Source organism: Nannospalax galili, unplaced genomic scaffold (genome assembly GCF_000622305.1).
Source record: "Nannospalax galili isolate Female #2095 unplaced genomic scaffold, S.galili_v1.0 scaffold668, whole genome shotgun sequence".
In the NCBI taxonomy this organism is placed as follows: Eukaryota; Metazoa; Chordata; class Mammalia; order Rodentia; family Spalacidae; genus Nannospalax; species Nannospalax galili.
This window is the reverse complement of record NW_008358090.1, coordinates 1,193,242-1,219,492: the sequence shown is the minus strand read 5'-3', so window position 1 is coordinate 1,219,492 and position 26,251 is coordinate 1,193,242. Positions and strand designations below refer to the sequence as shown.

Sequence of the window (26,251 nt, the reverse complement as noted above, 5' to 3'; positions counted from 1 at the left end):
AGAGTCAAAACCCTCAGCTACCCCTGCCACTGTCCACTGTGCTGTCAGCACCCCATCCATTCCCCCCTATTTGCCCTTCTGGTAAATCTAGTCAGCCAGAGGTCCCTGTTCCAGGAGGATCAGCTGTTCCTCATCCACGGCAATCCATTGTCAGTATTCCTTTGGTCCCTTCACCTCCTTTTAAGAAGTAGCTGTATACTGGAAGGTGCTCCTGGCATTTGCTGTGACTTGTTCTGGTCACATATAACATAGGTCAACAAAGCTTGTGAGCTATCTCTTGTGCATTTTCTATTCCTTGAAAGCAGAATAGAGAACTTTGCTGTCCTCATTGTTATTGCTGATGTTTACATGAGACTAAAGGAACTCAAGGAGGGAGTTTTAAAAACATAGTCACTCTTGAGTTTGCCTCATCGACTCAGATGCATTTGAATGGGTAGTCACTCCTAGAGTCTGTTAGTCACAGACCAGGTAGGGTGCAGCATCTAGAAGATGTGTTCATTCTTCCAAAGGGGACAAATGAAAGCCTGAGTAGAGATTGTATCATGACCATATACCCTAAAGGGAAATTAAGAAGAAAATAAAAAATATATTGCAGAATTTAAAATAGAGCAACACTGTTCTTGTCTTCCAGGAAGATGTTTTGATTCTGTCATTCTTCGCTTCTGAAGAACATGGCTTCTTGCTACATGACTGCTTCCCTCGGCCTCCCACCTATCAGAACCTTCTAGGAATGGAAGTACCTTATTATTACTTCACAAAAAAGGTACAAATCCATGAGACTTGTGCAGGTCTTTTCTATTCTCTCCCTTGCCTGGCTGGGTTCTTCTATGTGTCTCCAGTGCACTGAGGTAGGAGTTGGCTTTCCAGGTGCCAAGGCTCATGTCTCATGAATCCAGTTCAGCCACCAGCTATAAGTTGTCATCTGACATCCCATAAGCATTAATGTCTCATGTGTTGGGAAACCTCACAAACAGTGGCTTTGTTCTCAGGACGGATAAAAGTGATGCTGGGCTGTGACTTAGCAGGACTTTTGGCCCTTTTTTCTTGATTTTCCCTATGAAGGCACAACTTTCAGCCTTTCTGTCTTTTTGTTGTTGTTGCTCTAAGTGGTTTTTTGTTGTTTTTTGGGGGGGAGGGGTCTTTTTGAGACAGGGTCTCCCTGTAGCCCCAGCTGTCCTGGAACTCACTATGTAGACCAGGCTGGCCTTGAACTCACAGGGATCCACCTGCCTCTGCCTCCCAAGTGCTGGGATTAAAGGCATGCACCACCATGCCCAGCCTAGGTGGTTTCTTAAAATAAATATTCCTATATTTGTCATAGAGAATTTAGGAATTACAAACAAGTAAAAACCAGGGTTGATATAAATCTCCATGATCACAGTTCAGAGATGGTCACTATGAGGCAGTTGCCACCACCACTCAGGAGGTGTCTGTACCTAGGTATAAATGAGACACATGAATATGTGGTTTATAAATTTTTGAAAGAACGTGGTCAGTAAACACAGGCACACATCCCAACCCAGGTATTTTATATGCCTGAGATCCAGTTGGGCTCTGGTTCTAAAATGACTTATTCAGAAAAAAGTAGTAACCTGAATCCAGGCAGATACACTCTACCTGTGACTTGTTGCATCCACTTCACGAACTGCTAATTTCAGGCTTTAGGCTCCATTGTCACCTGAAGGGCTTCTTTTTTTTCTTTTTTTTCTTTTTTTTTTCCTCTTTTTCTTTCAGTGCTGGAGGTCAAACACAAAATCTCACACATGCTAACTAAACAAGTGCTCTACCACAGTGACCTATACTCCCAACCCTACCCAAAGGGCTTTTACTACATAAGAACCCAGTGGGCCAACAGGATCAGAAGCACAGCCTAGGCTGGTTGCTGCCAGTGAGCTCCGTGGTATTCTGTAGCTGCTGCTGCCATGGCTTTGATCACAGGAACTGAGGAAGCTACCCTCTTACTGGACCCATGCCCTCTGCAAATATGTAGATATCCTCCCTGTTACTTCCCTTGCACTGACACACAAGAAAGGGAGGCTAATGGTGCCAATCTTTGCCTACGTGTTTCTTGATTTTCCCCATAAGGTAATGTAAGATAAGTCTTTAAAATGAGCCCCATTTTCTAATTATGTATATGTATATGTGGGTATGTGCATGTGAATGCAGGTACCTGTGGAGGCCAGAAGTATCAAATCCCCTGGAACTAGAGTTACAGGTGATTGTGAGCCATCTGACATGGGTGATGTGAACTGAACTCAGGTCCTCTGCAGGAGCAGTACATCATGCTCTTAACTACTGAGCCATTTCTCTCCCCCTTCCTTTCTTCTTCTCTCCTTTCCTTCCTTTCTTCCTTCCTTTTTTCTTTCTTAAGGCAAGAAGTTTCTGTGTAGCCCAGACTGACATGAACTCACAGCAATCCTCTGGCCTTAGCCTCCTGAGTGATAAGATTGCTGGCATTACAGGTAAATTCAACCATGATACTTTTGCAGCCAAAAGTGGGTGGGAGGATAGGCTACAGGAAGACAGAACAAAGGGCCTGTGTGCTCTGGGTAGTCCGCTCTGCATAGCCATATAAGCTAAGGTGACTGTACCATGTGGATTGCTAGACAGTCACAAATGAGCATGCAGCCCTCACTTAGCCTCTTCCCAGAGCTGTGATTTACTTTAAAAGGCCATGATGGGGGCGGGGAGTGACTGGAGAGATGGCTCAGTGGTTAAGAACAGTGATTGCTCTTGCAGAGGACCCAAGTTTGGTTCCCAGCACCCACATGGTGGCTAACAACCATATGTAACTCCAGTTCCAGGGGATCCAGTACCTTTTTCTGGTCTCCACAGGCATTGCATGCACACGTGCACTTATATACATGTAGACAGAACACATACACATAAAATAAAAATAAATCAAAAAAATTAAAAAGCAGCTGGGCGTGGTGGTGCACACCTTTGATCCCAGCACTTGGGAGGCAGAGGCAGGCAGATCTCTGTGAGTTCAAGACCAGCCTGGTCTACATACAAGTTCCTGGCCAGATGGGGAGACCCTATCTCAAAAAAAAAAAAAATTAAAAAGCATAGAAGATGGGGTAAAATGAATGTTTCCCCTTGATTTGTGACCGTTTAATAACCAGGTTTATGGGAGCCTCTAGTTTTGAGATCTATAGACCTGCATATACAATGATATACACATTTTAAACAAGAGTATATATGAAACAATTGGTTCCAGTTTTCCAAGTCACCATGTAAAGCAGTATTGCACGGTCACTAGAGGTTGGCATATGAGCAGTTTATATGTTACACTTTCACATACCTTAAGATGGAGTTGATCTTTGTGAAGACTAGGGAAGTGTTGATGTGATTTGATAAATTCAGGGAGTCCCCTTGCTCTGTCAGTGCAAGTGTCCTTAATTGCCTTATTTTAAATAGAATACCATGAGACTGATGTTTTCCTGGTGTTTTTTTATTCTTGTCTTATGTTCCTTGTGTACTTTAATTTCCCTTTGATTTCAAATCAAAAAAGGTGGGAAAACTCAAAAAATCTTTTAAATTTGGGGCTGGAGAGATGGCTTAGCAGTTAAGAACACTGGTTGTTCTTGCAGAAGACCCGAGTTTGAATCCCAGCACCCACATAGCAGTTAACAACTATCTGTAACTCCAGTCCCAGGGGATCCAGCACCCTCTTCTGACCTCCATGGGCATTGCACGACATGGGTGCACTCACCTACATGCAGGCAATACATGCATACACATAAAATAAAAATAAAAATTTTTAGAAAATCTTTTAAATTCTTTCTGTTGTTTTCCCTATTAATTTCACATTATGGGTTTTGGTTTCTTCCACACATTTACGCATGTTTCTTTTTCTCATCCTCATCTCCCTTTCTGTGCCTGCACTCATAGTTGTTATTCCACAGAAGAGGCATATATGATGCAATTGTAAGTATGAAGCCCAGGTTATGGCTTGTCACCTTGGCTTTGTTATTTTCCTAAGACCCTTTCTTCTTGCGTTTTCAGCTGTATTGGTGTATACCAATACTTCCTGCCTACCCTGCTCACCTATGTAGGAAGCTTTCTTGGGAGGCTGGGGCATTTTATTTAGCCAGGAGCCATGTCATCTAGCCAAATTGATGGGAGCCCATCGACTCATGGCCTGGCCTGGACCTATGGCTTGTACAGCCATCTCACCTGCTATCCACATACAGGAATTGCTTAGTTGATTTATGGTTGCAATATAGGGAGTATCATTTAGTTTAACTGCATAGTGCTGCCAAGGAATAGTTGGAAGGCATTTTGCACCTTTAAAGGCTGCTCTTATTCTGTTTGCCAGCATGCAGTTCTTCAGTCTCCTTTCCCCCCAAGATCAATCGATCGATCGATCGATCGATTGATTGATTGATTGATTGATTGATTGATTGATTTTTTTGGTCTTTTTGAGACAGGGTTTCCCTATAGCCCCAGCTGGCCTGGAACTTGCTATGTAGACCAGGCTGGCCTTGAACTCACAGAGATCCACCTGCCTCTGCCTTTGGAGTGCTGGAACTAAAGGCGTGCACCACCATGCCTAGCTTCCCCCAAGATTCTAATACCTACATATTACAGGGTGGTCTTGGAAAATCCACTGCCTTTAGTCCCAATACCCTTACCATGTGACTGGCAGGTTGCACCAGTCTACTATGACACAGGATAAATAGTCTCTGCCTCTCATCCAAATACTAATGAAGTCTCAACCCTGTTTAGCTCCCAAGATGAGACAAATTCAGATGTATTCAGGATAGTGTAGCCATTGACAACAGTTTTTGTCTCAGAGATCAGTGATAAGGATCTAAAATGAGATCCAAGATAAGTAGACAGGGCATAGGGAATTCCAAGACCCCCACAGCCAGGCATGATGACACAAGCCTTTAATCTCAGCACTCGGGAGGCAGAGGCAGGCAGATCTCTGTGAGATAAGAGAACAGCCTAGTCTACATAGTGAATTCCTCAGTGGGAATGCTGCTTTGAAGTTATTGAACCAAAGCAACAGGAATTCTATGTTTTATGTATGTTTTCTGACAGTATCCTATTTGGTGCACAACTAGCCCAAATTCTTCAGTCACCTACCTGGTATGACCTAATTTTACAGATCCATGGACCTAAGCTCAAGCTGCCTTCAACCTACCTCAGAGCCTTTGCTATGCCCTGTGCTGTGTCTGGAAGGGCTTCTCAGCCACAAATGTGCCTGATAAATCCCACCAATTTTTCAAGGTCCTGGTCAGGTGTTAGCTTCTCTGGGGGACCTGCTCACTGAGGCTACCAGTCAGGCTCAGAAGAAGCAGTAAGGCTGAATTGCTCATGGCAACTGAGCTGGTGAGGAAGGTAATGAGTGAAAGATAGAAGACTTGTGCTGGGGAGTATGTTGTATGCATGCCAAATAAACTCTGCAGAGAGAATGGGGTCCCAGCTCCAGAGAGAGGGGTCTGACCACAGATACAGAGACTGAGGGCAGTAGACGGCAGGGGCAATGGTCTTCTCAGCACTCCCTGTTCAAGAAAGTCAGCTGCTGTTCTTTAAGAGAATTCACAGAGAAGTATCTGTGTCTGACTTGACTTAAACCTGGTAAAAAGTCTTTAGCAGGGGCTGGAGAGTTGGCTCAGCGGTTAAGAGCACTGACTGCTCTTGCAGAAGACCCGGGTTTGATTCCCAGCACCTACATGGCGGCTATGAACCGTCCTTAACCTCCAGTTCCAGGGGAATCCGAAGCCCTCTTCTGACCTCTGCAGCATTGCACAACTCGGGTGCACTCACATACATGCAGGCAATACACTCATACACATAAAATAAAAATAATAAATAAAATATTTTTTAAAAAAGTCTTTAGGATGAATGAAACATACCTGGGAGATTAGAGTAGAAAAGGGGCTTTTTGTTTGTTTTTTGGTTTTGGTTTTGAGTTTTGTTTGTTTTTTCTTTGTATTATTTTTAGACAGAATTCTCCCTGTAGCCCCAGCTGACCTGGAACTCTGTGCAGACCAGACTGGCATCAATCTCACAGAGATCCCCTTGTCTCTGCCTCTTGAGTGCTGGGATTAAAGGCATGCCCCACCACACCCAGTGATAGAGTTACTTTTAATGTTGAGACCTGGACATTACTGAATTTGAGGCTGACAAGTTCATACCTGGACAGCCTTTGTTTACCTGTTATCTGAAATAAGGGCCCAAGGCTCTGATCATTTCCACTGACATTAAAGATTTTCCAGGATCATGAGGGAACCATTTAACCTATGGGTAGATACCTGTGCATTCCTGTAGGTAGATTTCCCCATGACTGACATGAATATAGAGGTAAGACTGGGTGCAGGTATTACCTTTACATGATTTAACAAGCCTATGGGGTCTTTTTCTCCAGCCTGGAGAAGCAGATAAAGAAGACAGGATGGATTCTGGGAACTACCACATCCAGATGGTAGCCAAGAGACCCCTACGAGACTTTGTGGGTCTGGAGGACTGTGATAAGCCTACTCGAGATGCCATGGTCAACTTCAGCTTCTTTGTCACTGTTGGAGATATGGATGAAGCTTTCAAATCTATCAAACTCATCAAAAGGTAAGGAGTCCATTTGCTGAAATGTCAAGGGGGATGTGTGCTGGGCGTGGTGGCTCACGCCTGTAGTTCCAGCACTTGGGAGGCAGAGGCAGGCGGATCTCTGTGAGTTCAAGGACAGCCTGGTCTACATAGTGAGTTCCAGGACAGCTTGGGCATACAGGGAGACCCTGCTTCAAAAAGACCAAAAAAAAACCACCAAAAAACAAAGGGAATGTGTATGTCACTTACAGTCTTCAATCTTTTTTATGCCTTCTTTATCAATTAGTAAGCTAACAGCTCTTCTGTGATTATATCAAGTGTTTAGCTTTTTCCACTCAATGAAATGCCATCAAGCAGGGGATGTGGGATATATCTGGCACACTGGTGTGTTTGGTGTAGAAGGCAAGCCTGGCTCTCTGTATCTTTGGTGCTAGGAGCTTCCAGGCTGTCATTTAATGATTTACGTTTATTTTAGAGTGTTTGAGATATTTTTTAATCAAAAGTTATGCAGGCACTAAATATTGCTCAAAGGTATTAGTAAATTCATTCAAAACTAGCAGTGAAAATATAGTTAAAATTTTATGAAAGAAGTTACCCTGATCTGGGTATGCTGGCTCACTCTTGTAATTTTAGCACTTGGGAAGCTAAAACAGAAGAATGAGTATGAGTTGGAAGCTATCCTGAACTGTGGAGTAAGCTCCATCCAGGCCAGACTTTGCTATAGAGTAAGACCTTGTCTCAAAATAGAAAGAAAAGAAAAAGCAAAAGAAATCAATTAAGGACCATCTACAAGCATCTTCTCCATTCCTGAGAGACTTCAGAGCTTCTTAGCAAGATCATTTGACAGATTTTCATTTTAAAAGGTAGAAAAATTGTGGAAGAGAGTCGTACTGTGAGAAAAGAAAGGTATAAAATTTAAATGCCTAAGAGTAATCATCACCTACAGGATGATTTTGTAATGCAAATGGGACTTTTCAGGATAATGTAGAACCCTCATCCACTGTCTTTGAAAACTATTGAGACCAAGCTTTATGCAAGTAGAAAGGTCTTAGACATACAGACCTTTGGCTTGAAGGTGACCAGAGAGGTTGAATGACATAGCCCAGCCTCTCTTGGATCACTGTTTTTTGGTTTTTGATGTTTTGTTTTGTTTTTTGTGCGGGGGGTGGTGGTCTTTTTGAAACAGGGTCTTCCTGTAGCCCCAGCTGTCTGGAACTCACTATGTAGACCAGGCTGGCCTTGAACTCACAGAGATCTGCCTGCCTCTACCTCCGAAATGTTGGGACTACAGGTGTACACCACTACGCTGTCTGGGATCACTTTCATTTACTGTGAATATCATCACAGACTAAAGCTGACTGCATGACCACTTTTAAACCTTCTATATACCTTATATAGGTATATACATAATACTAGTGTATATCGGTATATACATAATATTAACATATGACTGGAAATAAAAATTTTTTGTAGGAAGAGTTAAGTAAGAGTAAATCATAGCTAAGTACCTACATACGTGTGCTGTACTGTGGACATACACGTGTGCTATACTGTGGACATACACCTGCTCATTTCTAGTGCTGAGTGTGTCACATGTGGCCAATCCTGTATGATTAAGGCACCAACCCATTTCACTCTTTGTTCTGACTGAAGGCAAAGCCTTGGCACAAAATGGGCTTCAGAATATAACCTGATCACCTTAGAGTCATTAGAAGTCTGACAGCAACAAAGTTTGACTTTTATTAGGAGAGGCAGCCAAAGGGGCTCAATTTCACTCCTGGCACTCATGTTCTGATTGTGCCAGCTTCCTTTTTCTGCATATGCCAACAGTGATTCCTGCCTCCTGGTGGCCATGATCAAGCAGTGCAGCTTCATAGTCAGAGGCAGTGTAGTGCAGGTGTGCACTAGGACTGGGTTCACAGATGTGATCAGGCAGTCCTGAATTCTCTGGGCTATTTTTGACCCCAGAGGTACAAATTTTAGATGCTTCCTAGGGATCCACAGACTAAGGAACTGGCTTGCTTAGAGACAGCATGGCATCCAGAGGCATTTCATAGCCTGTCCTGCACTAACTGGAGAAGCTGGAAGGCTTTCCTAGGGAAAGGTAGCAGATCTCATCCTTTCTGCTCTCCTTATTGATCTGCTTTCCCAGGCCATGGTTTTCAGAGTCTGCAGGAATATGATTTTTTTTTGAGACAGGGTCTCCCCGTAGTCCCAGCTGGCCTACAACTTGCTATGTAGACCAGGCTGGCCTTGAACACACAGAGATCTGCCTGCCTCTGCCTCCCAAGTGCTTGGATTAAAGGCATATGCCACCATACCTGGCTAGGAATGTGAAATTTGGGGTTGCATAAACCATGAATTAGGGCACGTGCTTCCTCCAGATCTTTAATGAGATCCTTTCAACCCTTAATGTCATTCTACTAAAGTCACAGAAAAATTGTGGCAGTATGGATGGCTAAAATACAAATTTGAGATAGTTTGGAGGCTTGAGTTTATTTTAACTTAGACAAATAATCAGAAATAAAAACGTACTCTACTAGCCTGATTCTGGCATAAAACCATTACCACCTGTTATAAGTTCTGTTTCATTCAAAGAATATCAGACCCCTTATGAAAAGCTTCCTGGGTGTTCTGCTTTGTGAAAGTAAGATGTAACCAGGAATGCCATCTTAGTAGATACAGAATAAATTAACCCCAAATGGAGATGGAGAACAGAGTGCCTCAGCTTCTAATCTCTACCTTTTAAACTTGTATGATGTGAAGCCATGCTACACTGCCTGAGGAACATTGTGTCAGAAGTAGAGTGGCACACATGACGTATAGACACATAATATGTATTCATATGTAATATAATAAATGTACATGAGTATCGTACATATGTATATATAGGTAACCCAGACTTTCCCTACACCTCTGCACAAGCAGGGCCCAGGACAGTCTCTTGGTTTCTAGACTATAACGTTATAGTAGTTATTTATAGATAAAGCCCCAAGAAGGGCATTCTCAGCATGGAGACTCTACATAGTCATTGTCCAAGCCACGGCGGAACCGTGCTGTCAGGGAACGGCTGATGACAATTACCCGGGGTGCCATGCAATCCTCCCTCCGGTGAAGAATGTTCCAGATGAGCATGGCAGCCGCCAGGGTGGCCAGAAGGCAGGCTCCAATGTTCAGGTAGCAAGACCAGGATAGGTTGGTGTAAGGGCCAATTCTGTAGAAGGTCACCAGCCCAATGACCAGCACGAAGCCTGGAGAGAGAAGAATATGGTCAGGAAGCCTGTATCTAGCAGGAACTTCATCCACAGGCCTTTAGAAAGCAAGATGCACTCCTTTTCCCATTGCTGTCCTAGGACAGGTGCTGAACCACTTTGTCAGCCTTATAATCTTTGGACCTGGAGATTGCAGCCAGGGATTACCTCTGGGGAGCTGCAGGAAGAGACAGTCCAGGTGCTGTCCTGTTATTCTCTGGGCATCAGGTCTGCACACGGGGGTCAATATGGGTACCTATAGCACCAACACCTGGTAATCTTCCCAGGCCCAGACAGAACTAGCTGTAGTTTTGTTAAACTGAGTTCAGTTGCCTCTGACTTTTATAAATGCTTGATTAATTCAAAGCAAAACAAACAGATATTTCCTAAATCTATCTAGAAACACACGATTTCACTTGGTCCAAATTCCTGTTGGTGAGTTTTTATGCCCATAGCTTTGCTTTCATAGGAGGTGGAGATTTCCTGTTCGATCAGGGTGGCCCAGAGCTGACACCACAAGCAAACAGGACTAGGTTGGGGCTATCCAGGTCTGTTTTGGAATGTCTGGTTTCCTTTTACTTCTTGGTAGAAGTATCTAGGTTCAGAATTTCCTTTTCCCTTGCCCCACCTGTCTTCCCTCTGCTGCTGTTTTTCTTTCCATGACTTCCCTGTTCTCCAGAACTTGACACTACACTAGGGGCAGGAGAGGTGGGTCAGGAATTGCCATCTGGTTAATAAGTGCATGTGTTCAGTCAGAAGTTGGTACCACTGTCCTGTTTACCGTTTGTTTGTTTGTTTGTTTGTTTGATTTTGAGACTGGGTCTCACTGTGTAGCTCAGGCTGCTTTTGATCTTTTGATCATCATACTGCCTCATCCTTCTCAGTACTGCACCACCATCCCTGGGTCTCTCTAGTTCTCTTTTTAAAGAGTGACAATGGCTTAATTTTCTTAGTTCTTACCATAGGAAAATCTTGAGTTTTCTGTCTAAAATGTGTCAACTTGGGTACCAGGTCACAGCTGCTTGATAAAAAAAGCAGCACTGGGAGATATGCAAGTGGTCTTGATGGGCAAAGGCTCTGCCATGCTGTTACCCAGAAACTTGCCAGGAAAACAGCTGCAGGGAATCACCAAGATGGCCTAGGATATTACAGGACTTTGCTCAGCTGTGGCAGCAAGAATGAAGACGGCAGGGCAGAAGCAGAGGCATGTGGGAGGGGAGAGATGACAGGGACCCCATATTGTTCATACCACAGGCCAGTAGCAGTACCCACCTCCAACTATCCAGGTGACCTGGGTGAGATTTCTTATACCCAAAATGCCAGATTCCCCATTTCCTGGGTTAGTCTAGGTCACTAGTTCTTAAGTACAGCTATATCCCTTCTCTGAGCTCTAGACAAGCAAAACCCCTGTTGCTGTCCCTCTACTGCTCTGTATGTTGACATCTGTATGTTTATTCCGAATAGCACTCATAACACTTCTGCAGCTTTCCTCAGGAAAAAAAAAAATCATACCTGGCCCTGTGTGGTCCCAGAACAAAGAAAGACACAGGGTGCTAGAGCGATGGCTCAGTGGTTCAGTGAGATAACTCAGTGCTCTTGTAGAGGATCTAATTCAAGTCCCAGCACCCACATAGCAGCTAACTACTGTCCATAACTCCAATCCCAGGGGATCCAACCTCCTCTGTGACCTCTGCAGGCACTGCACACATGTGGTGCACTTACATACATGCAGACAAAATATTCATACACATAAAATAAATTTAAAATGTTTTGGGGATTTTTATCTGTTTGTTTTTTGAGACAGAGTCTCACTATGTAACCCTGGCTGGCCTGGAACTCACTATGTAGACTAGGCTGGCCTCAGACTCACAGAGATCCACCTGCCTCTGCCCCCTGAGTGCTGAGATTAAAAGCATGCATCACTATGGTCAGCAAATAAAGAGTGTGTGTGTATGTGTGTGTGTGTGTGTGTGTGTGTGTGTGTATTTAAAGACTGATACAGGCAGGAACAGAGAGACAAAGACAGGGAAGGGGACAAGGGGAATAACAGCTTTGACTTCTGAAATACAAGCATTGTTATCTCATCCTCACTGTGCCTTCCAAAAAGTAGGAACTGAAAGTGTTTTCTTTTCTCCATCTTGTCCTAAACAGTGAAAACTCATGTCCATGTTAATTGTAGTATTTTATGAAGCTTTTTGTACATGGAGAGCTATTAATATTTGCATTCCATTGTACCACCTGCTTATCTAGAGGCAACCCTGGCATCTCTCTACCAGTGAAGAATGAGGGTTCTCTTTACAGCTTCATGCTATAGACACTCACATTAATAGAATAAAGCGATTGGAGCTGGTGTTTTGTGTAATGAAGGTAAAAATACTTTAAATATGTGTCCCCTTGTTTTCACGGATGTCTTTAAGCATGTTTTGTCAACCAAAGGAGTTTTAAGTTTGTTGCAAGACCCAGAAGAGGTGGAATTTAGGCAGAGGGAGACTGGGTATGTAGACTGCCAGCTGGTGTCTTCTGAAATGATGAGTAGTAAGCAAGGGGGTATGAGGCCTAGGGATCCAAGGCTAACCAAAGAGAGATGCCAACAGAGTGGGCAAGTAGGAAGAAATTTGCCAAATCAGCAGTACTGTCAGGTGTTCGCCCACCTGTTCTTTTCCCAAGTTAACCTTTGGTTTGTGCATGCTACAGAAACATTTTTAAAATTTGAAGGTCTGACTGGACAGATGGCTCAGCACTTAAGAGCACTGGCAGCTCTTGAAGAATACCTGGGTTCAGTTCCCAGTATCCACATGGTGGCTAACAACTGTCCATAACTCCAGTTCCAGAGGATCCGACACCCTCTTCTGACCCACCCTAACCAATAAGGCCTCAAAGGAACAGTTTGGTATAGTCCTGGGGCCTACAATTGCACTCCTAGGAGTATTATGACCTGAAACTCATGTAGTCTTATCCCAAAGTAGCCTTCTCCAAGTGTCCTTACAGTGGACAGCCCAGCAGTAGACTTCAGTTCAGCAGAGAGAATGAGAGTCCCAGATACAGTGGCCCAGGAGGGCATCACAAGGACACACAAAACAAGTCCCTCTGAACAGTTCAAACACAGGCTCGGCTGTATTTCAGGAAAACTTGCAGACAACAGTGTCAAGAAAGTTTGGTGTAACTGACCCAGTAAAGGAGAGGGGTCACCTGATGGGGGTTCTTCGGGGTCAGTTTGTCACATGTATAGGAGTCATGTCTAATTTAACTCTTCTGTCAGAGTATGTCACAATGAAACATATCAACAAACCAAGAGGCAACTATTTAGATTCTGCAGGAGCAAGCACTTCATAATGCTAGACATACAGCAAGTAACCTACTCCACAGTTCCAGGTTCATAACTGTGATGACTAACCTTGCTGAGGACAGTGATACATCTACCTCCTCCAACAGCCCCACTGCAATCTTCATAGAGCACAATTTGTGTCTTCACCATGCATAAAGCTCCCCCATGGTTTCCTACTGCTTTAGATTATGACTCTGCATCTCTGCCCATCTTCCCGTGCCACCCATGGCTTCCACAGCTCATCCACACTGGCCTCTCTCGACTCCTACAAGGTACTATGTGCACCTGTTTTGTTGACCAGTCCTGGGAGAATGGGGTTCCTCCCATCCATGATACTTGATACTTGATGTTTAGGAGAGAGAGGTTAGAGTTGTGTCTGGTGTTATTCCTTAGCTGCCTCATGACATCCTTTGTACGCTTTTTTTTTTTTTTTTTTTTTTTTTTTTTTAAAGACAAGGTCTCACTATGCAGCCTTTGCTATGTAGGCCAGTCTGACCTGGAACTCATAGAGATTCACCTACCATCTCTACCTCTGCTGGGATTAACGGCGTACACCATTCCTTTTGTTTCTATTACCTGTGGCCGTTGTGCTTCCCCCTGAAGGGTGGGTTCCCTGGGTCTAGAATATGTCCTACCCACAGACTGACCCCACCCCAAGGACTTCCAGTAATTACTTGCTAAGTAAATAATTCAAGGCAAATGACATCAGATATAAAACAGAATAGAATGATGTGGACCTATGAGAAAAGAGTAAAGGGAATGCCCATCTAAGCTTTTTAGTGACTAGCACCCATCAGAAAGACAGCACCCTGCTGGCCACAAATGAGTAAAGGCCGCACTGGAACTGGCACCTTGCAGAGTCTGTGGATGACATTAATCACAAGGGTTGATCAGAATAGCTTCATGTGCCTGGAGCTACCACCACTGAAATTCCACTTGAATGCCAGGAACCATGCTAGGCGTTATCACTGGAGCTCACAGATGGCTAAGGCCTGTTGATTTGTTCTAAGGATAAAGATGAATTTTATAGCTCTCTCAAGCATATCTGAGAGAGGGAGAGCTAAGCTCACCCTTCCAGAGGTGGTATTTGATGATTCCTTAACATACCAGGAGGTACAGGCTCTGAACTCTTTTTTTTTTTTTCAAAGGAGCATGATGTCCTGAGACAGATACTCAGTATAGGCAGAGCAGCATCCCAGCCTCCCAGTCCCATGGCAGCTCTCTGCAGAACTACTCCCTCCTGGAAGCATAGGAACCAGGCATATGTCAACCCTAACAGGCCAGTGTTCCCCCATGGAGGATTTTCTTCCACCACGCAAGATACAGAACAGGAGAGCAAGGCCCTCTACCTGCCTGACATTTACAAGTATCTCAGATCCAACTGTTGTTTTATTGTGAGGGGTTTTTTGTTTGTTTGTTTGTTTGTTTTAGTGCTGGGGATTTAAGCCTGGACATTCTGTGTGCTAGGCAAGTACTCTACCTCTAAGTACCATCTGCAGCCCTTTCTCTTTTTACATTAGTGTATTAGTGTAGTTAGAATGCTTTTAAAAGTATGTAGGCTATTTTAACCACTTTATTTATACCTGGCAAAAATATATTTTTTATTTTGTCTTTTTCTTTTTTTTTTTTTCAGAGCTGAGGACCAAACCCAGGGCCTTGCACTTGCTAGGTAAGCACTCTACCACTGAGCTAAATCCCCAACCCCTTATTTATTATTTTTATTTTATGTGTATGAGTGTATTGCCTGCATGTATGTGAGTGCACCCATGTGCAATGCCACAGAGGTCAGAAGGGGGCTTCGGATAACCATGGAACTGGAGTTAAGGACGGTTCGTAGCTGCCATGTGGGTGCTGGGAATCGAACCCGGGTCCTCTGCCCCTTAACCACTTTATTATTCCCCTCTCCCATGGCTAGCTATATTTCTTATCATGTACACAAGCTAGAACATATATCTGCTTCCAGGAGAACTATAAGATGAAAGAACACTCAGTGTATTGATAAATTGAGTAAAGAAATATAAATTCACCGGGTGTGGTGGCACATGCCTTTAGTTCTAGCACTCAGGAGGCAGAGGCTGCATCAGCACAGCTTACAGTTTTCAGCCATTTAAAGAAGTGAAATGGGTGTTGGAGAGATGGCTCAGCAGATAAGAGCACTGGCTGTTCTTGCAGAAGACCCGAGTTTGATTCCCAGCATCCATGTGGCAGCTAACAACCATCCAAAACTCCAGTTCCAGGGGATCTCATGCCCTCTTCTGTCTTCTGTGGGCACTGTATGATACAGGTACACTTAATAGATATGCAGGTATAACACTTGTACACATAAGATAAAAATAAATTTAAAAAAGAAATGTAAGCTGGGCGTGGTGGCGCAGGCCTTTAATCCCAACATTTAGGAGGCAGAGGCAGGTGGATCTTGGAGCTCTTCGAGGCCAGCCTGGTCTACATAGTGAGTTTCAGGCCAACTGGGGCTACGAGGAGACCCTGTCTCAAAAAGACAAAAAAAAAGACCTGGCATAGCCACCAATGTCCTGAAAATACAATTTGGGGCCCTAGAGAGATAGCTCAGCAGTTAAGAGCACTGGCTGCTCTTGCAAAGGACCCCGGTTCAATTCCCAGCACCCACATGGCAGCTAACAACTCCAGTTGTTAGATTCTCCTGTAACTCCAGTTCCAGCAGAATGCAATGCCCTCTTCTGACCTCCACAGGTACTGCACAATATGGGTGCATGTACTTATATGTAGGCAATACACTCATACACATAAAATAAAATAATTTTACAAAAGAAAATACAATTTGGGCCAGGCGTGGTGGTACACCCAATTAATCTCAGCACTCTGGAGACAGGTAGGTAGATCTCTATGAGGCTAGCCTGGTCTACGTAGAGAGCCCCAGGCCAGCTGGGACTACATCATAGTGAAACCCTATCTCAAACAAAATAGAAATTGAAAGATGATAAAGATGGTAGATCTGGGCTGGGTAGATGGCTCAGTTGGCATAGTGCCTGCCTCATAAGCATGAGGACCTAAATTCAGGTCACACATAAAAAGCATGGTGGTGGGGCTGGAAAGATGGCTCAATGGTTAAGAACATTGGTTGTTCTTGTAGAAGACCCAGGTACAAATCCCAGCACCCACATGGCAGCGAACAACTGTCCATAATTCCAGTCCCAGGGTATCCGACAGCCTCTTCTGACCTCTGAGGGCATTACATGACATGGGTTCACTTACCTACATGGAGACAATACATGCATACACATAAAAATAATAAATAAAAGTTAAAAAAACAAAACAAAACATGGTGGTACATGCCTGTAACTCCAGCGGGAGGTAGAGGGGGAATAACAGGTGGATCCTGAAGCTAATTGGCTAGCCAGTCTAGCTGAATTGATGAGTTTTGGGTTCACTCAGAGACCCTGCCTCAAAAAATAAAGGTGGGAGAGGGCTGGAGAGGTGGCTCAGTGGTTAAGAGCACTAACTGCTCTTGCAGAGGACCCTGGTTTGATTCCCAGCACCCACATGGTGGCTACAAACCATCCTTAATTCCAGTTCCAGGGGAACCTGAAGCCCTCTTCTTACCTCTGCGGCATTGCACGACACAGGTGCACGCACGTACATGCAGGCAATATACTCATACACATAAAATAATAAAAAAATAAAGGTGGGAAATGATGAGAAAAGACACCCATGCTGACCTCAGGCCTCCACACACTAGTGCATGTGCACCCCCATGCGTACAGCGTCTCTCTCTGTCTCTCTCTCTCACACACACACACACACACACACACACACACACACACACACGCATGATGGATCATATGTAAACAGAGCCAGACAGATGGACGCTGTATAAAAGAAAAATGCAGAAGCCAGCTCTCCACCTCTTTCACCACTAGTCATGACAATGCCTATACACTTTTAAAGAAACATGGTGGAAACCCAGAAGAATGTAGCCTGGGGCTGGGATTGGTTAATTTTCAGAGGCTGTACCTATTTGCCTTTCTTAAAAAAAAAAAAAAAAAGTGGAAGCCCAGTATGATAGTACACACCTTTAATCCCTGCACTCAGGAGCCAGAGGCAAGTGGATCTCTGTGAGATTGAGGTCAACCTAGTCTGCATGGCAAGTTCCAGGCCATCCTGGCCTATAGGGAGACCCTGTTTCAAAAAAAAAAAAAAAAAAAACCCAAACAACAAAAAATAATAGAAAGTCTAGGTTGTTCCCTGTAGAAATGGATAGCTAATAAGTCTCACTGGACCCTGACATGATAACATGCACCTATGATCCCAACACTAGGGCACTAGGGAGGCAGAACCAGGAGGACTTCAAGTTCCAGCCTACATTGTGCTACTTAGAAAAACCCTCTCTCAAAAAGCAAAAGCAGGGGCCTGGAAAGATGGTTCAGCGGTTAAGAGCCCTGTCTGCTCTTGCAGAGGATCCAGGTTCAATTCCCAGCACCCACATGGCAGCTAACAACCATCCCTAACTCCAATTCCAGGGGATCCAACACCCTCTTCTGACCTCCCATGGGCATTGCATGACACCGATGCACTTTCACACATGTAGGCATAACACTCATAAAAATAAATATTTTTAAATTTTTTTAAAAAGCAAAAGTTTTGCACATCACTCATTCTGTGTGAAGATCTATGTGAGCCTTTGTTCTAGCATAGATGAGCTTCGGCCAATTAGAACACAAACAGAAAGGGGAAATAAACTTGGAGAGTCTGTTCATACCCATTATGGGAGAGCCCCATGGGGAACCTCAGGGTTTGGCAAGGCCAGCTCAGGGACATGTGTCCTACAAAGAGGAGACATGACAACACAGTAACAGGCAAGCTGTTAGAATCATTATAGCTTCTGCAGTTGACTGTCATCTAAGTCCTACCTTTAACTGACAGAAGAGACATTATAGACTAAGTAGACATGTAATACAAGGAGATCACCCCTTTGTTGCACATGAAAACACAGGAAAGAAGAAATGACTGTGTACTCACTGCATTGCCACCTGAACTACCTTTGTGAGAGGGCATCTGGAGTCAGCTGGCTCAGCATACTGCACTACAGACATTTTGAAACAAAGTTAGGTTTTATTCATAGGACCTACTGGCTTGGGAGAGGTAAGACCAGCTTGGAAAAGATGGACAGGTAAGCTGAGGCTAGCTTCAACTCAGAGTTCCTACTTTCACCACCCCTAAAATAAGGCTATCTTTCTTTTCACTGCCCTTTCCCCCTAAAGATTTCTCTCCCAAAACTTCTCAGTGATGTAAGGAGTCTGTCCAGAAACCAGCTAAAGGGAAGTGTTTCAGCAAGCACTGTGTTCTGCACAAGGGATCACTTCCATCTCTATGAAGTTGTGTTGCCAAAGCAAACAGCCTCTTCCTGTGCGCTGGCCGCCCCGGGGCGGTATGAATTCTAACACAGCAGAGAGCGTCCCCTTTCCTCTCTTTCTTCCTTCCTGCTTTCTTCCTGGGGCCTCAGCTTCTGTCACCAAGGCCTTCCTTTTGGAATGACTATCAAACATACACACAGGTGGCATCCGAAGAAAGATGCTGGGACTGACCCCTCGTGCTCCTCATGTAGGCAAAAATGAGTAAGCAGAGTGCCTGTGCCTTAGATCGGGCATGACTGGCTTCTAAAGAACATAGTGACAAAGGGATAATTGCAAACACCGCTGGGGTTGGTATGTCCAACATGTGTATGCAGCAAGGAAAAATGAGCAAGCCAGGCCTTTACTTCTTTCATCACTAGTCTTGAAACCCCTGTGTGGGAGAACCAGTACTACATGAGATGGGGCAAGTTTTGATCCAAAGTTCTGAGATAGTGAGTGACAGGTGATCATGTGCCTCTACCGGAGCCTGAAGCTCTCAAGTGGTTCAGTTGAAGAAGGAAGGGAAAGAGAGACAGGTGTGACTGGGATGCCTACTGGTGCTTAGGGACTAGACAAAGTAGACAGAAAAATAAACTATCCAGTCCAAAGTCTAACCAAAAATACTTTCCCACGACAAGATTCCAAGTCTAAGTAAAACATCAAATTTCTTACCAGCTCACAAGATGTCAGTTCAGTTAATGTTTACCACCCCCTGACTGTAAAAGGACTGGCAACATCAGCCTCAAGAATCCAAGCTAGCCTAGCATATGCCTTTAATCCCAACACTCAGGAGGCAGAGACTGGCAATCCAGGCCAACCTGGTCTAGATAGTTTGTTAAGGATACTGGGAACTACAGAGACCCCATCTCAAAAAGGAAAAAAAAAAAGAAAAAGAAATCAAGATAAGCAGCCCTGGCTATGGAAGGGTGCCATTTGGGATGCGGGTATAAAGATGAATAAGATTTAAAAAAAGATAAGCATCCCTGAGTATGTTCATGATTTTTGCAATCACAAGAAGAAACTTTTGCCCAGCATGGTGGCACATGCCTTTAGTCCCAGCACTCAGAAGGCAGAGGCAGGTGGATCTCTGTGAGTTCAAGACCAGCATAGTCTACATAGTGAGTTCCAGGCCAGCTGGAGCTACAGGGAGACTCTCAAAAAGACAGACGAAAGAAAGAAAGAAAGAAAGAAAGAAAGAAAGAAAGAAAGAAAGAAAGAAAGAAAGAAAGAAAGAAAGAAAGAAAGAAAGAAAGAAAGAAAGAAAGAAAGAAAGAAAGAAAGAAAGAAAGAAAGAAAAGAAAGAAAGAGAAAGAGAGAGAGAGAGAGAAAGAAAGAAAGAGAGAGAGGAGAAAGAAAGGAGAGAAAGAAAGAAAGAGAGAAAGAAAAAGAAAGAAAGAAAGAGAGAAAGAAAAAGAAAGAAAGAGAAAAACTTTATCATTTCCAGAACAGGGAAACCAACATGTATTACATTGGAAAGGCTCTGGCAGGTTTTGACGGGGTTTCACACTGGCTAAGCCAAGAGACAGAATAACTCAGAGTCAGTGTTGGAAATGGTCTTGGTGAATGTTAACATCCATTGGCTAATAAGTGTGTGCAGTAAAACATGTCAGTTTATAGATAGGCTTTGCAGGGGCTAAGCTGTAGAAGTCAAACTGTAAGTAGTCAGAAATGAACAAGTACAAATTCACTCATTTAGGAAAAGAAAAACTAGTACAAAACTTCTTGGTAAACTTCCATAAAAGATTTACTTACCAGGTTTGATGGATCATGCTGGTAATCAGGTAATCCAGTACTCAGGAGATAAACACAGGAGTATTGTAACTTTGAAGTCAACCTAAGCTTTATAACAAATTGGAAGCCAACTTAAGCTATATAACAAGAACTGTCTCAAAAAGTCAAAGGCTCAATTGGGCATGGTAGTGCATGCCTGTAATTCTAGCACTTAGAAGATAAAGGCAGGAAGAAATACAGTTTGAAGACAGTCTGGACTATATAGTGAATTCCAGGATATCATGAACTACATGGAAAGTTCTAGGCCATCCTGGATCCTATAACATGACTATCTCAAAACACATGAAGTACACCAGGCGTGGTGGCATGTGCTTTTAATCCGAGCGCTTAGAAGCAAGCGAATCTCTGTGAGATAGAGACCAGCATGTTCTATATAAGTTCTCAGACTGGGAACTACAGCTGCAGCTACAGGGAGACCCTGTCTCAAAAAACAAATAACATACATGAAGTGAAATTTTTAAAAATTTTGAAATGGCTGGGCATGTAGCTCAGTGGTAAAGAACTTGTCTACCGGGACTGGAGAGATGGCTTAGCAATTACGAGCATTGACAGCTCTTGCCCCAGTTTGATTCCCAGCACCCACATGGTGGCTAACAACCATCTGTATCTCCAGTTCTAGAGGAATCCAATGTCCTCTTCTGACTTCCATGGACATTGCATGACACAGGTGCACAGGCAATACATTCATACACAAAATAAAAATAATATTTTAAAAAAGCTTGTCTACCACAAGAAAAATGAAATATTGTCAGAGAAGAGAAAACCCTAGATGCCACCTTGAAAGCAACTCTGAATAAAGACTGGGATAACTTGTGTAATCCACCGTTTCCAGGCTGTCCTTGGGCATCAAGAAGACAGATTGGTACTTCTTTGGCTATGTACTACCACTTTCCAGAGAGTTAGAAAAGGGTTATACAAACTATAATGGTGTACGCCTTTAATCCCAGCACTTGGGAGGCAGAGGCAGGCAGATCTCTGTAAGTTCAAGGCCAGCCTGGTTTTGAGTTCCAGGCCAGCTGGGACTACAGAGAGACCCTGTTTCAAAAAGAGCCAAAAAAAAAAAAGAGAGAGAGAGACTTAAAAACATTTTATTTTTTTGAGCTGGGTGTGGTGGCACACATCTTTAATCCCAGCACTTGGGAGGCAGACGCAGGCGGATCTCTGTGAGTTCAAGGCCAGCCTGGTCTGCATAGCAAGTTCCAGGCCAGTTGGGGCTACAGAGAGATCCTGTCTCAAAAAGACCAAAAAATAATTTTTTAAAAAATTTTTCTTTTATGTGTTTGAATGTTTTTTCCAGCATGTATGGAATGTTTTTCCAGCATGCCCAGTGCCCATGAAGGCCAGAAAAGAACGTTAGATGCCCCCAGAACTGGAGGTACAGGCAGTTGTGAGCTGCCATGTGGGTGCTGGGAGCCAAACCCAGATCCTTTGCAGAAGTAGCATGTGCTTTTACCCATTGAACCATCTCTCTACCCAACCAAACTGTTTTTTTAAAGGCGGAAGTAAGTGAGCAGCATGGCTTTCAGAGTTACACATCATCATCTGTTGAGACCTCCAGCTCCCATCTCTATGCTCCCTAGACAAAGAGGAGAACCTGCTAAGCCTAGCATTCTATAGAGAGGATGCCATAAGTCCTTGCATGTATCGAGAGTGCCACAGGTACATGAATAAGAAGATGGTGATGACCTCACCAGCTTTACTCTGTGCATGGCCAGAGTCCTCACATTGGACTCCATTAGGCAAAAAGGTTTTGCCAGAGTCTCCAGTGATGGCAGAGGAGTTTCCCTTTCAGTATGCATCTTGAGCCTAGTACAGAGCTCCTTGTAGCCACTGAATCATTACTGCCTGAGAATATTATCAGACCACACTTGTATGAATACCAGAGAAGCAGGCAGGAGGGCTACTCTAGAGACATGCAGAGTTGACAGACTTCTAGAGAGAAGGATAGATCACCCACCCAGAGTACCTGGCAGGATAGCCCAAATTTTGCAGTCAAGGATACAGAGGACACACTTTGGAGATGGTGTCTCTTCAGTGTGGTTATCATCACAGAACTTTAGGGGAGAGTTAAAGTGATAACACTAGCAACATCTTAAAGACAGTATACCTGTGGATCAAAGGGTCATGTGTCCCATTGCACATACAGATGGAACAGGATGGAGAGATTCATCAAATATCTTAGCAGCAGATAAAGGACAGAACCAAGTGTGGGACCCAGGTGACTTGTGCCAGAACCAGTGCATTAGCTGGAACACTTTCTGAGAGAATTTGGAAGTCCTCAAAAGCCATGGAGGGCTGAGGAACCTCCTGAACAGAGCTGTGAACCTACCCCAGTTACTGGCTCCAGGTGCTACTTGGTGTCGGTATAAAGTGAGAGGCCACACAGGCCATTCCCTTCACAGGCCACTTGCCCTGACCCATTCAGTGCTGCTTTCCCTCTTCCGCCTGTGCTACATGATGAGATTTGGCCAGCCTGAGCTGTATAACAAAAGAGAAAAGGTCTGGGAGTATAGCTTTGCCTCGTATGTGGAAGGCCCTGGATTCAATACCCAGAACCACAAAAAAGCAAGACCCCAGACCATGAAAGAGAAAGCAAAATGAAAAGAAAGGAAATCAAGAAAACATAGGAAGTAGAAAAAAGGCATACAGAGCAGGCAGAGCAAAAACTGCCCAGTACCACCGACTGCATGGACTTCTATGGAGAGGCGAGAAGACAGTACTCAGGCCCAATGTTTAGAACCTGCTCAGGACTCAGATGTTGTGAGGACAGAGTTGGCCTCACAGGTACCCACACTGGTAGGTCTAGCCTCTTATTACTGACCCTCTTGCTGGGGTCCTGAGTGCACAGGTGTTCTGGGAGGGTCTATATGCTGCATCTCCATGGGCTGATAATTGATCATCACTAATGAGCTTTGGGAAGGAGATAGTGGGGAAACCCTAGCATTTTTTATCTGTGTTGTGCCAGTTACTACAGAAAGCAAAAAGAGAAAAGAAGAAGGAAAAAGGAGAATGGGAAAAAGTGGGAAGACAGAACAAGATGACCTATGTGGAGCTGCCTGGTAATGGCTGAAACATTGTCAGAGCCACCTCCTCACCCTGTCTCCCCAAGACTCTGGCAGGCACTTCTCTAACTATGCTGAACCTGACTCTGACAGGCATACTCACAGGGCTGGTGGGTGTGGGGTTTCACAGGGTCTTCAGTGTTAAAGTCTGGGGAAGCATGTGGAATAAGGGACAGAAAGGAAGTTTTCCAGTTTCAAGGTAAAATGAAATTAGAATTGGAAAATTTTTGGCAGATATTGGAAATACCATTACTGGGCATATTAGGGTAAAACCATATGAGACTGCTGATGATCCATGAAAGCAACAGCTTCACATGGCTGTCCTGTTATCACTGAGGAGGGGTCCTTCAGACCTACAGTTCTGCAGGAGAATGGTTCTTTTACCAGTCCAGGGTGGTGCTGAACATGGTCCTGGTGCCCAGAGATGAATATAGAGTGAAGAGCAAGTGAACACACAGGCCCATCTCTTGGTAGGGTAAACAAGGAGCCCACCGTTTAATTTGTTGCTTCTCCTGCTGGCTTCCAGGGTTTCCCAGCCTCCTCAGTCAGTTCCATATACTTTCCTTTCCTCTTTTCATTAGCATCTTCTTTCCTCTTGCCCACCCACTTCACCCCCACACTGGGACTTGAGGTTCACTTGACAACAGGTAATAGCAGGCGTTTCCTCGTCCTGTGACAGGACATCCTGGCGCCCTGTAGTCTCTCCCTGGCTTTAAAACAGACCCAAGCACAGGAAAAAACCCAGCTCTAAAATTAGCAATGTGATAGAAGAAAGGCACATAGTTGCTTTCTGTACTGTTTGTCAATGAAACAAGTCTAAACAGGCCAAATGCATTTCCTTTTTGGGCAAAACAGACCTGTCAGGGATGATGGTCAGATGCTGAACAGACAAGGCAGCCAGGGAGGCTTGAGAAGCTGCCCAAAATGGGTGGAGGCACTGCCCATTGCTCTTCTGGCTTTTTCTGCTAGCCTCCAGCTATTAGAGAATTTTAGGACAGAGACTGGTCTAACCTTTCCAGAGATTGTGCTTGGCGAGAAATACCCAGAGTAGGGCGCACTGCCTCCTCAGAACCTCAAGAGGACCTTGACACATCCTCCCAAGACTACTGAAAAACAACTGGGATTTCAGTTAATAAGATGGTTTTCCTCATTTTGATTTTTTTGTGTAGTATTTGGAAGCAATACCATTTTCTCATGAAACAGGCACTTGCAGGAGGCAGCTGTCAGTCTTGACAGCAAACCCACACTAGTTCTAATGACTCCAAATAAGACTCCCAAAGATACTTAATAAGAAAGACAGTGATCAGATTGTTTATCACACTAGAAGTAACTTCCACAGATAAGAACTATTGTTTTTTTAAACTCCCGCCAAGATGTCCTCTTTTAACCCAGCTTTTCTTTTTTTTTAAATATTTTATTATTTTTATTTTTATGTGTATACATGTATTGCCTGCATGTAGGTAAGTGCACCCATGTCATGCAGTGTCCGAGGAGGACAGAAGAGGCTGTCGGATCCCCTGGAACTGGAGTTACACACAGTCGTTAGCTGCCATGTGGGTGCTAGAATTTGAACCTGGGTCTTCTGCAAGAACAGCCAGTGTTCTTAACTGCTGATCCATCTCTCCAGCCCCTAACCCAGCTTTTTTTAATGATGTTTTAAAAATCTTCCATTTCCTTCTTGAGAGGTTGGATTCAGATAGGTACACATCTCTCTCTGATTCAGTAAGAGAGAGGAACTGTTTGTTTGAGGGCAAAGTGGGACGCTTCCCTAAAAAGTGCCCAGTGCTAGGCAGGGCGTGGTGGTGCACACCTTTAATCCCAACACTCTGGAGGCAGAGGCAGGCAGATCTCTGTGAGTTCAAGGCCAGCCTGGTCTACATAGTGAGTTCCAGAACAGCTGGGGCTACAGGGAGACCCTGTCTCAGAAAGACCAAAAAAAAAAAGAAAATGAAAAGTGCCCAGTGCTGTACTGTTTGTGGTAGAGGTGGGAAGAGGACAGGATTGATCCTCCATCACATCTACATGTTTCTCATACCCATGGGAGGCACAGAAATCAGCCCAACTGCAGCTGGGTGAACTGCAACTGGCTTAGTAATTGGTTCATAGTCCCATTGATAGAACCAAGATACAATTCCAGCTCTCCTGCTACTGAGCCCTGTGTCCTTCCACTAACACTTCACAATTCTTCTTCCCTTCCTGCCTCTGACTAGACACAGGGAAGTGACTTTACCAGGACCATTCCACCACACTATTCTTAGCATTCAGGGTTACCGGGTTTCCTGATTCCCACCAGGCATTCTATAGCATATAAATACCCATTGGCCTCTTTCTGGAAACTGTTTCTCAAGAAAGATAAAGGCCCAGGATCCATTATTCCTAGAATGATTCACGTCAGGCTTCCTGCCATTTCCTCTGTTGGAAGTATACTTTGGACACTAGGAATGGCTGGCCTTCTGCACCAAGAGGGAAAGGCAAGTGGTCAGCTAAAAGTGCCCCACACTCTGGCCCTCTTGTTTCTACCTGTTCAGAGACCACAGTGCTGACTTACCCTCAGTTAGCTGCAAGAAGCTTGAACTTCACTGTGTTGTTCATGATTCTTAAAACTCTGAGCCCACAGGATGGAGAAGTGAGACTCCCAGGTCATTGGTGGTGGTGGTGGGGGGTCACAGTTGGACAGGTGTCATGGTTTCCACTACCTACTTCCTTCCAGAACAACTCTGTGGGTTATTTCTGGCAGTGCCACACTCCGACCCGTTAAAAAAAGCATTTCTTTTTTCTCTCACTATGTCATATCTTGTACACAGTATCCCCCAGTTCACTGGGTGCGTAGGTGGGTGTCTGATCCAGTGTTTAGAGGCAGCTCTGCTTTCTGATGATTCCATGTCATGTAAGGCCAGG

General features: G+C 44.2%; 2 protein-coding genes across 4 annotated transcripts in view; one reads left to right on the top strand and one right to left on the bottom strand.

The window, feature by feature from the left end:
- Ift140 (intraflagellar transport 140) overlaps nucleotides 1–26,251 on the top strand; it is a 107,983-nt gene that overhangs the window by 44,552 nt on the left and 37,180 nt on the right. The window contains exons 18-19 of the mRNA XM_008856181.3: nucleotides 632–763; nucleotides 6,380–6,576. Of these exons, the coding sequence (XP_008854403.1) occupies nucleotides 632–763; nucleotides 6,380–6,576 (329 nt within the window). The remainder of the gene's footprint in view (nucleotides 1–631; nucleotides 764–6,379; nucleotides 6,577–26,251) is intronic.
- Tmem204 (transmembrane protein 204) overlaps nucleotides 105–26,251 on the bottom strand; it is a 46,272-nt gene continuing 20,125 nt past the window's right edge. The window contains exons 3-4 of one of the 3 annotated variants that reach the window (XM_029557768.1): nucleotides 9,640–9,806; nucleotides 105–555 (exon numbers count right to left, since the gene is read on the bottom strand). In XM_029557768.1, coding sequence (XP_029413628.1) covers nucleotides 541–555; nucleotides 9,640–9,806 — 182 coding nt within the window. In that variant the 3' untranslated portion in view covers nucleotides 105–540. Of the gene's footprint in view, nucleotides 556–1,289; nucleotides 1,437–8,822; nucleotides 9,807–26,251 lie in introns of those variants that run through there. The other 2 variants (XM_029557767.1, XM_008856180.3) reach the window with 2 other exon arrangements.